Source organism: Salarias fasciatus, chromosome 19 (assembly GCF_902148845.1).
Source record: "Salarias fasciatus chromosome 19, fSalaFa1.1, whole genome shotgun sequence".
Taxonomy (NCBI): Eukaryota; Metazoa; Chordata; class Actinopteri; order Blenniiformes; family Blenniidae; genus Salarias; species Salarias fasciatus.
In genome coordinates this window covers 17,199,813-17,213,009 of record NC_043763.1, presented here as the reverse complement: position 1 = coordinate 17,213,009, position 13,197 = coordinate 17,199,813, and the positions used below count along the sequence as shown (strand labels likewise).

Sequence of the window (13,197 nt, the reverse complement as noted above, 5' to 3'; positions counted from 1 at the left end):
CCTCGGTATGACTAGAAGGGAAAACGAGGGAATCATTATTATTCAGCATTAATGAAAAAGGATAACTAAGCCCCTGCGGCTCTTGTCAGGTATGCCGAAGTGTCCCGCAGCCTGATGTTGGAGGTCATTGTCCTGAATGCAAACAAGCCACGGCCGCTAATCATCTTTTAACTGTGCCCATCCACCGAAACCATCAATTTGTCAGAAACTTAAACATCCAGTAGCTGTATTCTGTAATTCCACTGTGTGTAAAGGATGGAATTTTTTTACTAATTAGCAACAGACCTTAATATTTAGACAGTAAAAAAAAGTGGTGCGTTTTGAAGCCTTGTTTGCTCCTGCTGTTTAAAATAAAAAAAGAGAGACTGAGATAAAATACCTGCTTATATGGCAGTGAAGCCTTAAAGAAATAAAGTTGTTTATTAGAGGCTGGTAATGTAGCTGTAACTTGCAGAGCTCCCTGTCAGCAGGACTGAGATGGTTCAGGATGAGTGATGGATTCACTCCAGTAAACAAGAGTTCAGTAAAACAGTAACCATGGCTACAGAGCCATAGCTAATGCTAAAGCTAACACTCTGAAGGTAGTGTTTCATGTACGAAAAAGTAACAATCTCGCTTAAAAACAGAAACTTCGTTGGAATGTTTTTGAATAGAGAATTTCATCCCAGACATTTTATTGAAGGATATTTCAAAAATGTTTCTCTGTGTTCTTTTTGTTAATCTTTTCAGATTTTGAAGTAAGCGTCTGCCATCCCTAAACTACATTTCTTACCAAAACCACGCTTATTCTCCAGGTTCTCTCCTCAGAATTCATTTGAATGAATGACTTTTCTCATTCAGTTTCTTGAAAATGTTGTGTAATCATTTCACTACATCCTAGACACTTTAGAGCACCACTGTCCTCTAACATAAGTGGTACTCCTGTTGCTAAATACGGTCCGGTGCATAATAAAAGGTCAATTTTATCTGCATTACTGAATTCATAATCACAGTAAGGTACGTGTCTAGTGCTACCAAAGCCAGAAGCTTTACAGCAACACCTTTTTCTTATTGAATAACATGCAGTCACCTTGGGACACCTGTAGGTAGGCAGTCTCGTGGGACAACCCCGCAAAACTATGTTGTGCCAACAAGCAGACGTGCAGAAGTAAAATATCTTGTCAAAGCTCTAAAGAAAACACGCAATGAAAGCATTTTGCACAGAGCATAAATATTTAGTTTAAAATGACGGTTTGGAGTGGTGCTGATTTAGCAGGATGTCTCGAATCTCATTGGGTTAAAGCTCGAAGGTCTGTCCTTGCGTGCGTGTGTGCGTGTTTGTGCGTGCGTGTGTGTTTTTACAAGCAAAACGTCTAGCTTAGCAAGCAGGGGTCCTCTCTCCACTGTCATCCCGTTATTAGTTTTTAAAGCGGTGTGTCTTGAAGTGCTCAGCGCAGACGGCAGAGAGGGACTCCGCCGTTCCAAAGTGAAACTGAAGTCGTTTAAGGTTCCTCTTATTTCCCCCCAGTTCTGACAGCGAGAGGCAGCGAGTCTCTCCAAAGGGTCGCTCAGAAAGTGATTTGTGCTGTAAGACCGTGTTCTCTCACTCCTAGTTTGAGCTTTAGAATGATGATACACACACCTCGCCTTGTCTTGAGAGACACTTGCTGCTGTTTCTCTTGCACACACACACACACACAGGCACACACACTTTTAGTTTCTTTTTTTTTTTTTTTTTCCTTTCTGAGACACAAACTCAACTTTAAAAAGGAGAAGCTGCGGTGACACAGCCAACTCAAAAGGAGAGCAAGCGGAGAAGACTCTTCCAGAACATTTGAACGCACTTGCATGTCAATCACAGTCACGTAAGCCCCACCTCCTCTTCCTCCACCTCCTCCTCCTCCTCCTCCTCCCCTCCTTCGGGGCCCTCCGGAGTTTCGGTTATCACAGACGGGGGAGTTGAAGGAGCCGCTGCGACTGCTTGCGTTTCGCACACGGTTGGTGAAGAGAAGGAAAAAGCTCGAGCCCGCTCGCTCTCACAAGCAGGCCCTGCTTCAGGCGGTTCGGTGGGATAGCGTACGTGAGAGGAAGACGCACCAGCGAGAGCAGAAGTCAACAAAACATCCACCTGGAGGGTTTTGGATTTCTGGAAGGAATAGTGGAGGAAGAGCACGCAGGTCAAAACACTGCTTTTGCAAATTAACAGTATGAACAATTTCACCGCATAATTTCAGCACAAAATACTTTTTGAGTTTTTTCCGTGTCCTTTGAGACAAACCCACATCTTTGGAGTAACTTTGCCAACTATCAAGATTAATTAGAGTTTTGGGTCTGCACAAAGTTCAGTCATATTTCCAAATACTGCGCCACAGCAGTACACCAGGCGGGATAAACGTTTCAGCGATGAAGTTCGTTGCCCGAGGACATAAACCAGATCATGCTGTCGTCCTTCTGGGCCTGTCATCCTCATCAAGTCTTATGTTTAGTTTTGTTATCTGTAACTATCATTTACCACTAAAATACTCTTTTCTTAATGATATCATTTCTCGAATCAGTCTTTAACCACATTTTCCAGGTGGATGCTATGAGTTAGCTTCTCTCCATCTCAAAATAAAGACTAAATACTCGGAGAGGAAACTCTTGTTTCCCTTTAAGTTTCCTTTCAATACGTTGTTGTAAGATGCTCAATAACGCGGACGTCAGTGCTTTTTGAAAAGAAGGAGATTTATGAATTTATGGTGACGACAGGAAGCAGCAACAACGCGGCTGAGACAAACTAGCGGCGTGCTGACAGATGTTATAAATGGAAGCCAGCGTTTGTGTAATGATGCTGACGGATCGCAGCGACTGTGGATACAGGCTGATGTTAATGTCACAGACAGCGGGACATATTTCATGCGGCTGTCGCTCCTCATCCAGCAAAGGGGGATTTGGGAAAATAGTAACTGTTGCAACAAGATTGCAGAGTAAATCAACGTATTTATCCTTATGAACCAAATGTCTTGTTTTTATAATTATTTTTCCTTTGTTTATGGTGGGTTTTAACTCAAAATGCAGTATTGATGTTTGTGATGATCAACAATTCAGTGCAGTGGAGTTGATTTATTATTATGAGCTTCCTGCGTAGGTAAATGTGTCTATAATGCTATTTTAGACATCGCATGTATTCAGATTTCCCTAGATGAAGTCAGATATAGTACAAGACTTCATGGTGTGTTATCACTGCTCACATGGTTTCCAGTGAACCAGCTGCACACAATAATCTCCGACTCAAGCTGATGTGAAGCTTTACAAACATTTACAAATAAGCAAATTAGACAAGGCCTCAGTAACGACTGTAAGTTTGCTCCTGTCTCTGTTCGAGCAGTACAACAGAGTGACATTGTTAAAACAAATACACCAAACCAAAGGCTGTTCTGCAGCATTCAGAATGAATTTCTCCTCCTCTGGAAGAAAAAAAGAGCAGATTAACTGTCTTATTTAGTGGGTACTGTTAATTTTATCACCCTTGATGCTCAACAGTAACATCACAGCATCGCTGTTATGTAAAACACGACGGATAGTCGCAATCAGCGCCGGGCGGAATCACGCTGGAATTGTCTTTCAAAGCGAACGCTGGTGCTCTCGCTCTGCTTTTTCAGTTCCTGCGCGCCCGTGAATATCTCTGCTTGGTATTTGCTCACTATTATAATGCTAAATCCTTGGACTCCCGGCAGCCGGCGGTTTGGCAGCTGCTCAGCCTCTCTCATACACACGGCTGACATCCACGAAGGCAATTCTTCGGTGAGCTGACATCTCTCTTCCTCCCCGCAGTCCAACGCCATGCTGAATAAGATCTGCCTGGAACAGAGCGGCCCGATGGTGAACAAAACACAAGTGAAAGGTGGAGGAGGTGGAGGTGGAGGGGCCACTTATGTCTTCAAGGTAAGGAGATTCCAAGAAGGCAATCGTTTTTTTTTCTGATGTTTACATAATCCCTCCAGATGTTGGTGTGTGGTTCAAAACGGCTTGTGTGCGTGACTGTTGGTCACCGTTCAGGAGATTTTTCTCGTTCAGATTATGTTCTTCACCTTCTTGTCATTTCAGAAAGTAACTAATCGGTTCCATGTTTGATCATGATGAAGTTGTCTCCCCTAATTTATTAGTTAAAAAATTCTGACTTTTTGAAAATAAAAGTCAAACCCATGATGATTTTTTTTTTTTTTTTTTCTGGTTCCATTTCTTAAGAAATCCCCACGTTGTAGATTTGTATATTCACAGCAGAAATCCTTAATCTTCCTGCTTTGCGTGAACATAAAATTCCTTTGAAGTGTCCACTCTCCCGCTGCCTGAGTCTGACTGGCTCCCCTCCCGGTCCAGGTGGACAAAGGGGTGTACACCCCTCTTATCATCGCTGCCGGGGGAGGCGGAAGAGGCTACAGCAGCCAATCAGAGAACCAGCTGGAGCAGATGGACTATGACCCCAGCCAACCGGGACGCAACGGGAAGTCCAACGCCGCAGGTACCGCCTCGCCCGGCTTTGATGTCCGCCACTTGTTTTTAGCGCCGGCGACGTGCTGCGTGAAATAAAGCGCGTCAGCGAGAGGGTGCGGCGCAGGCGGGCGGAAACGCTCGACTGATGCCGACTGCTGATGTGATTTGCGAGCGGATGTCTTATCTTCCCCGCGTTCGGATGTGAGAGCCGGGGCGCGTTCTTCTCCCCTGTGCACGCACACGCCGAAACAATAAACAAGAGTTTATAGCCGGAACTCATGGCGGGATGGTTTATATGCATACCTACCTGCGCTCGTTCCATTTATCCCGGAGCTGTTTACTTCTGTCCTGATGCATGTTTCATCGCATGTTGCCACCTCTGTGCGCCGCGCTGCACGCTCCTCCTCTGTATTTGTGCAACGTTACGTCTGTACCCACTGCAGCTTCCATTATTCATGGTTGACGCCACAAAAAAAAAAAAAAACAAATATTGATTTTCACAATTTCTCAAAACTCAAGGTTTACTTCTGAGGCAAAATGCGATATTAAGCATGTCTTGCAGAAGAAAATGAAATGATTTGTCTTTTAATATGCGGCAAGTTCGTCCTAACTTGTTTAACTTTTTGGATCTTATGCAAGTATGTTTACCGAGACTACAATCCAGAGGATGCGACAAGCCTCTCTTTTCTCCCCTCTTATTGCAAATTCTCTCACATCTTTGTCACACGCGCACACACACACACACACACACACACACACACACACACACACACATTACAGCATCATATCAAAGCGGTGTTGTGTTGGGTGACAGGTGGAGGCGGAGGTTGGAACGACACCGCTCCCAACAGTCAGGGGGGCAGACCGGCGGTGCTGGGGGGCCAGGGAGGGCAGGCCTGTCAGAAGTTCTGGCAGACCCGCGGCGGCTTCGGGGGCGGCGGGGGCGGCTGTATGTCCGGCGGTGGCGGCGGAGGCTACAGAGGTTAGTCTGGGGAAAATGTCCCAGCTCCTTCTTTTCTTTTCTTTTCTTTTTTTTTCCTGCAATGTTTAGAAAAAGTTGAATAAATCAACACCTCTGAGCTGTCAGGTATGAGCCAAACTTACATCTTGTCGTGCCATCTGTGTTTTATACTGGTGCTGACAGGTTGACAGAGTTGATACAGATCAGGGATCCAGAGGAATCCCAGCGACAGATGTGCGCCTCTTACCTTTAACTGCTCAATCAGCTGTAAATCTGGATTAGACGTTACTTTTGTCTCACATATTGTCAAAACAGACTCCTTTCTACCTTCTTTCGCTGAGAATATAATGTGTGGCGCTGTGTTTTCGTCTTATTTGACGGATCTTTTTTGCGCTTTCTGTGAAAAAAAATCATGTAATATCTGTGAGGAATCACTGTTTTCAGCGTTCAACGGCAATCAGAGCCTGATGATAGCTCAAAAAAAAAAGTTTGCTTTAAAAAAAAGTAAATTGTAAATTCACCTACAATTACAAGTAAATAAATATTTCTGCAGCACCTCAAGTCGCAAACAGTCCTGAGAAAGTTTGGCCCGCAGGCAGCACGGGGTTCGTACCTGATGAGGGAGATATTCCCTCCCTCGTGTCTTCGGGCCCTGACCATGGCGTGGAGGATTATCCGGCTAATGAGTGGAAAAACGATAATGCTCCTCCAGACCTGCAGCTATGTCCTCGCCACAGTAATGATCACCGTTATGCCCGTTAATGAAAATTAATATTTGAGTAGTGTTATTCTTTTAATAATTCGTAACCATTTGCTGGAATGCATGGGTTAGTGATTCACATCACGGCGAACAGAGCTGTCGTTCCTCCTCTCTTAGGGCTCATTTATGTTTTTCAAGTGAAAACGGAAAACTTTTGTTGCACTTTGCGTGTCTGTTTACAGCACAACGATGCTCAGAGCTACTGAAAGCACAACTTTTTGAAGAAGTACTCCCAAGTTTTCTGAAACTAAACTACTCACAAGATTTATTTACCATTACCTGCAGCTTAAATTAAACTCCTACTTTAAAAAATGCTTTATATTTCATAGAAAAGAAACTGCTGGCTTTCATTGTCTGGGGCAGCACAAGTTCTAAATACCTCAACAACACTTTCTTTTCTGGTCACATATCTGTAGAGCAGCTGTGAAATCTGAACTCACCTTCCGAGCAAAAATACCAGGTCAAAGCATTTCACTGTAACATCTATAAAAAAAAAACAGATTTTATGGATGCATATGATGGCAATTACAGTATTTTAAGGTTCACATGTCGACGAAAGCCACCCTTTATTCGCCAGTAATATGAATATTCAGTGTGTTACTCGGGGTTTCTGTCACTTTTATGTCGTCTTTGGTGTGCTTAATGCCGTGTTTGTATTCTCCAGGCGGTAATACCTCCATAGATAACAACCCCAAGCACGATGGCGATGACGGCACGTCCTTCCTCAGCCCGGAGGGAGAGCCCTTCGTCTATGCCCTGAAAGGTAATGTCACGGGATGCGTTTGAGAATGCGCTCTCAGCCGCCACCTGCTAATTAGCATGCAGCCTCTGCAGCGTTCGCTACCTTTTTGCTGTGTGTGTGTGTGTGTGTGTGTGTGTGTGTGTGTGTGTGTGTGTGTCTGTGTAGGTGAGAGTTAATGTGTTTCTGCTTCACAGAATGAGAAAACACTTTTTTTTTTTTCCAATTGACATTTGAAATGGGTTTTTGGTTGTGGTACATTTGGACTGGTGTTAATATAGTAGAAGACTACACAGCAGCAAACAGAAGTAATGGAGATGTGTACTGCCAGATGGGAACGTGACACCGAAACACGGAGAGAGCGCGGCAGTTCATCTCAGCTAAACCAAACTATTTTATTGACTAACATGCTGCGAGATATGGAAGATCAGTAAATTCATTCCCTGGCAACCTGTTGATCCCCACCGACTCCGACTCGATTCTTTTGGAGCTGGCAGGTACAAAAAGCAGTCTGACTGTGAAAACTTCTGCGGTAGCGATAAGCCTATTGACCGCTCGTACATCATCCAAGACTCCCTCTTTACGCAACTCTGGAGAGGAGTAGAAAAAGATGGAAATACAAAGTAAAGTTTGAGGTGTGTGTTTTTTGTTTACATCTCTTTTTTGAGCTTGAACAGGCGCGATGCTTCATAGCGGACTAATGATGACTGTACTCCACAGTTTGTCATCAGGCTTATGTAAATAACTGTGATTTAGACCAACACTTGTTTGCTTAGCTTTCACTTCTGCTTGGTAATTACAGAAACAAAACACGTCGCCATTTTTAACAACACATTTAAGGACTGTTTTTTTTTTGTGTGTGAACCAGATAAAAGCGTGGAAATTTATTTATTTTTTTGTCTTATTGGATTCACACATTAAGTCTAACTGAAGAATTTACCAAAACATCTGAACGAGCGAAGATCTGCGTCTAATTTTCATCATTTTACAACTTTACCTGTAACTAGCAGCAATCATTGACGGCATTTAAGGCACTCAACAGTCACTATGGAAACCAGTAGACCTGAAACGGCCGGACGTCTTTAATGTTAATGTGACCTCAGCTACTCCGCCACACAGATAGTTCTGCCGGCGAATCAGTTAATAACTTTATTTCCTTCACTTTTAGTGATAGCTGTGTGTGCTGTGATGCACTTTTGCAGTTCATAGTTAACTATGCAGAACTTTTAGGAGCATGACCGAAAGCTTGTTGATTGGCGAAGCTACCCTCCATAACTTGACTCATCTCCATAACTCTCCATGTATCGCACCGTGATGTAAAACCACGCATTCGCTCACTTATTGTCTTTGTGAAATTTGACTTTGCGGGCGCATGTGCCTCACAGGTCTAATCACAAACAGCATCACCAGTAATTTTCCTCTCAGCTGGAGCTTTGTTTTCATCTCTAATGCTGGTTCTGAGTGATTCAGGACAGTCAAGCTGCTCGAGATAAAAGCCTCCAAAATACAGGATCATGAAAAGCATTTCAGTGTTTACAGAGGCGACATGTTCGGAAAAACTCCTGCTGAATACAGAGTGTTTCTGAACCTGCTGGAGACAGACGGGGCACTGACAATACATGCATGGTCGATCTGCCCTGGATCTCAATTTATTCACCTTTTTGAAATCCAGTCCTCAGGTCATCATTCAGCTACCTGAAGGGGGAGAATATCCCCTGCAAGGAGAAACTCGTTTGGCTTTGATGCTGATGTTGAAGTTGCACATACAATCATTTAGTTGAGCTAAATGAGACGTGCAGACAGAAGGTCTCGGGAAGAGTTGGTGGAATTCCAGCCACCGTCAGCTTCTGAAGGAGCGCTCCGCACGACTGTGTCTAAACATCCTCACCGCACAGCAGCACGCCCACACATTAGTATGCAGTCAGCAGCTGCACTCCACACATTTGTATTCTTCTCTGGAAACCTTTCTGGTGTTTCTGGGTTACATTTATGTATTTGTACTTATGAAGCTGATAACGGAGTGATGAGAGAAAATAGATTCTGCAGACGAGTGCGTTTGCCTTGCTTACTAAAGAGTCACGCTTTCGCGGGCAGGCCCCTGACTAATTCACGTCAGGATGCCGCGTGCTGCAGCTTACAATTAAGAGAATGGCTTCCTTTACAACCCGAATAAAACAGAGGGTGATGTGAAAACCGATCAAACCTATATTTGGCTGCGGCGCCGCGCGGGGAAGAGAGTCTGCAGATCTCCTTCCAGCCCAAGAGCGCAGGGGAGATTGTATTTGTGATTAACACGCCTCCGCTTCATATCAGTAAATTCATCGAGTTAAAGGTGAGAATGGCCGTAATGAAAATCTGGACGCTTTCGGTTGGCCCAGTAACAAGAGTACAACGTCTAGCTTCACACGCTTGGTGCAGCCATTGGTTGCACGACCCAGGTATAAAGTTATTTAATGAAATCTTTCACAAATCTTTCATAAATTTGGACATCGCCAGAGTGATCCACCAGCAGCCGTCCAGGAGGTGTTTTGCTTCCATCTTTTGGTCTGACGGTAAAAATCGATGCGAGCACGAAGTCAAACCACAGCAGTGATAGCAGCTTGGTTAAATAACTGCAGCGCCGATATTCCAGTGCAAAGCACTTTTCCAAGACTCTAAAGGACAAAACCGTGCTGAACAGACTAGTTAAGAAGGCCAAATCAGACGATTTCCACATTTTAAGTTAGGTTTTTGGTTTTCCCATCTTTCACATGACATTACACACAAGCTGATGCCCACTCACCAATAGAAATTACTACACTATACTATAACATGAATACTATTCATGTTCCCCATATAGATTAACAAATACCATCAAAACTGGCTGCTTTCAGGTGTATTTTTACCACTAAGAACTTCAAACTTTCCTGCTTCCCAGCTACTCATGTACACCTCATTATATTCAGCGGTTATCATGAGCTTACAGTGACCTTTGGCCATAAAATGTAGACCCCAAGTGAGAATTTGTCTTAAAGAGGAACGTCTTCCTGTCTGGCTCTCGTGCAGGAGTGGAATACGTTAACCTTTGGTCTCCAAATGTTATCAGTCGGGCTTTGAATTAGGTGGAAAGTCTGGGCTCAAAGTAGAGAAGACAGGATGAAAACATCCTGTGGCCGAGGCGCCGTCTAATCATTCTCCACGGAGCAATGTATTATTAATGGGTCTAAACATTTCAACCATCAGATGATTTGAAGCTGTTTCAGTGACAGAGTTGTATTTAGCTTCGTGTTCAGTGAGAAGAGATTGGGACTGACCACGTAAAACTGCTTGAAGTTTTTTTTAATATCATTTCTCATATCAGATTCTTCATTTTTGAGGCTTTTGTTTTGTTTTGTTTTGTTTTGTTTTGTTTTGTTTTGTTTTGTTTTTTTACTCCAAATGGTCGCGGGAGCAGCAGTCTGGGCATCCCTGCGGAGACTGCTGCTCCCGCGACCTGGCCCTGGATAAGCGGTAGAAAATGGATGGATGGATGGACCCCAAGTGGCATATAGAGCTTAAAACTCCACGTACCTCCACAATGGGTGCAAGAACCATGACTGTGCAACAAACTTTGTTTTTATGACTGAAAATCATATTATACTGAATCAGAGGTTGTTCTGACGATGATGATGATGATGATGATGATGACGACGACAACAGGGTGAAATGAAACTACTAGAAAGTAATCCTCATAGATTCTTTAATTAGGATCATTTCCAGTAAATTACATCAGAGTGTTATTGAACTTGGAGCTCATTTTGCCAGAAGACATTCTGAAGACGTCTAATCAAATACTGAACTCTCTGCTCCTCCTCCTGTGTGTGTGTGCGTGTGTGTGTGTGCGTCCCACAGCTATGGAGGGAGACGGGGAGGTGATCATCAGCCCGGTGCAGAACTGCAGCCACTGTGAGAGCGGCGAGTGCCACGTGATCGACGACGCGGTCGTCTGTTTCTGCGAGGGCGACCTCGTCCTGGACCGGGACAAAGTGTCCTGCATCAACGCCACAGGTCGGACACGCGGGAGCCGCTGTTGCAAAATCAGTAATGAAGAATCATCGCCCGCGTCTCTCTCTTCCATCCCACGTGAAACAAATCTAAATGTCAAAACGTAATCATACCTGTAATAGACTGTGATTAAAAGAATAGATATTGAATTAATCTGCAACAGTAATTAGGCCCGGGAGGCTTTGTTCCTTATTGAATCGTTATCTGAGGAAATGTTTTTAATAGTGCTTTAATCATTCATAACTATTATCAATATGTAGAGTAAGCTAACCTGCTAATGGAAATGAATGTAGCGTTATTATCTGTGTGTATTCCTGCTCTGGGATGTGTAATTTAACTCGGCTGCGTTCAGATAAAAGCTCTTTATCTGAGCATGTCAAAGGCTTCACCTGGATATTGATGTAGCGACTCCAGACTCTGGATTCTCGCTGTGTTGCATAACGGGCTTAAGTTCACAACAAGCACTGCCCATCAGGCGGTGTAAGCACAAACAAACAAAAAAATCTTCTTTTTTTTTTCCCCAAGAAAAAAAAAAAAGGCTTTTTCTTTTTAGGTTAAACGGCAACAAAGGAACGTGGACTGAACTCTCCTCCCTGTGGGCCTCTCCAATTAGGATTTTTCCAATGAATAATACATTTCTGACTGTAGATCTGGAATGAATTAATACGTAGGAGCGTCACTTTGCGAGTTGAGACAAAATAACAGGGCTATTACCATCTCAATAATATCTTAACGACCTCCAGTCTCTCCTTGCCCTTTGATTCGCAAATCTGCTCTCGGTTAATGACAAGCAGCAGATAATTCTATGATGCTCGGTCATTATAGGTCACGGTCTCAATATGGTTTTGTTCTTCAGCTTAAGGAAGTGAAAAGAGATTACCCCCCCCCATGCACCCCACGCCTCCGCTCTGTTGTGTCTCATCATTAATTATGTCGGGGATCAGAGTGGCGAAAGTGAATGCCAACAGTCCACCTGTGGAGGACAACAACTGTCCAACGCTGCCGTTTCCTCCTCGTCTTGCAGAGCGCTCCCTGCTGCCGCCGCAGCCTTCTCTGTCCCACCTGGCGTTGGGGCTTTCGGTGGGCACCTCGGCCCTCATCGCCGCCCTGCTGCTGGCCGTGTCCGGAGTCATGATCAGTAAGCATCACGCACTTTTATTAAAGTCTGTTGAAACTAAAATCCGTCCATCTCCAATAATACAGATTCTTTCAGACAGGTCAGATGACGCATTGCCCATTAATCTCTTCATGTAAAATCCTCCCAGTATTTTGCTTGATTTCCCACACTTCCGAAAGCCAACTCGCTGAATTGATTGTGTGTTATTTTGTGCGTCAGACTCCGCTCTGAGTCCCCTGACCACCATAGGTTCTTACACACTCAAAGGTCAGAGCTAAGTTGAGTGGTGCCTCGTTGTTTCACCTTTAACTGAATTCTGAAGACAAACTTAGCATTACAAATATAATCAGAACAAAGTTTCAGTCCACTCTGAGCACCGTATGCACTCGATGAGAGGTCACATTCATTCTGGCTTCATTTTCAACCTCCAAGTGAAAACAAAGACACATTAAGTACTTCTATTTATTAATTGGTTTACCGTGAGCAGCTGCGTTCGGTATTGTAATAGAGAACGGCACAGTGATTGGAGGCAGGCTGTGTGGATTCAAAAGGTCATTGTAAAATAATTACGTTCAATGCCAGTCCTGCAGGCCCTCGGTTTGAAAAGATACTTTCTGTGCAAGTAATGTTGCATGATTGAATGAGTCTTTTTTTTTTTTTTTTTTTTTTTAATTTCATACAATTTGAAAAGCAAGTATGGGTTACAGGGTTCACAAGCGTTTTTCAAAACACACAACACACTCTTGAGATTAACGCAACCGTGAGAATCAATATTTCAAACACCTACATTTTTAAGGCAGATGAACCAAAGCATGTGATAATGAGTCCCGCAGGACCTTGAAAGAGTTTGAAGATTTTATAATATCTGTCATTTTAAGTATTCAAAAGCTTTAATAATCACTCACCTACAGTCGGGAGTTAACTCTCTCATTTTGATATCAGCTGTTAACGTCTCTATGGTTTATGTTTTTCGATAAAGGCTGCATTGTTTCACCTGCAGGCTGTGAAAAAGGGTTTGTTGGCGGGGGCTGGGGGGGGAGGATTTCTTCACCACCACGGATTCTTTTACACACATGAGCATCAGGGCTGAGGTTGTGTGGAAGCAGGAGGTAATCTAGCTATTGCATACTAATAAATCTCGATTT

At 43.7% G+C, this 13,197-nt stretch overlaps 1 protein-coding gene across 2 annotated transcripts in view; it reads left to right on the top strand.

The window, feature by feature from the left end:
- alk (ALK receptor tyrosine kinase) overlaps positions 1–13,197 on the top strand; it is a 410,695-nt gene that overhangs the window by 379,208 nt on the left and 18,290 nt on the right. For both annotated transcript variants that reach the window (XM_030117063.1, XM_030117062.1), the window contains exons 14-19: positions 3,793–3,903; positions 4,339–4,480; positions 5,267–5,434; positions 6,838–6,936; positions 10,783–10,938; positions 11,960–12,073. In XM_030117063.1, coding sequence (XP_029972923.1) covers positions 3,793–3,903; positions 4,339–4,480; positions 5,267–5,434; positions 6,838–6,936; positions 10,783–10,938; positions 11,960–12,073 — 790 coding nt within the window. The remainder of the gene's footprint in view (positions 1–3,792; positions 3,904–4,338; positions 4,481–5,266; positions 5,435–6,837; positions 6,937–10,782; positions 10,939–11,959; positions 12,074–13,197) is intronic.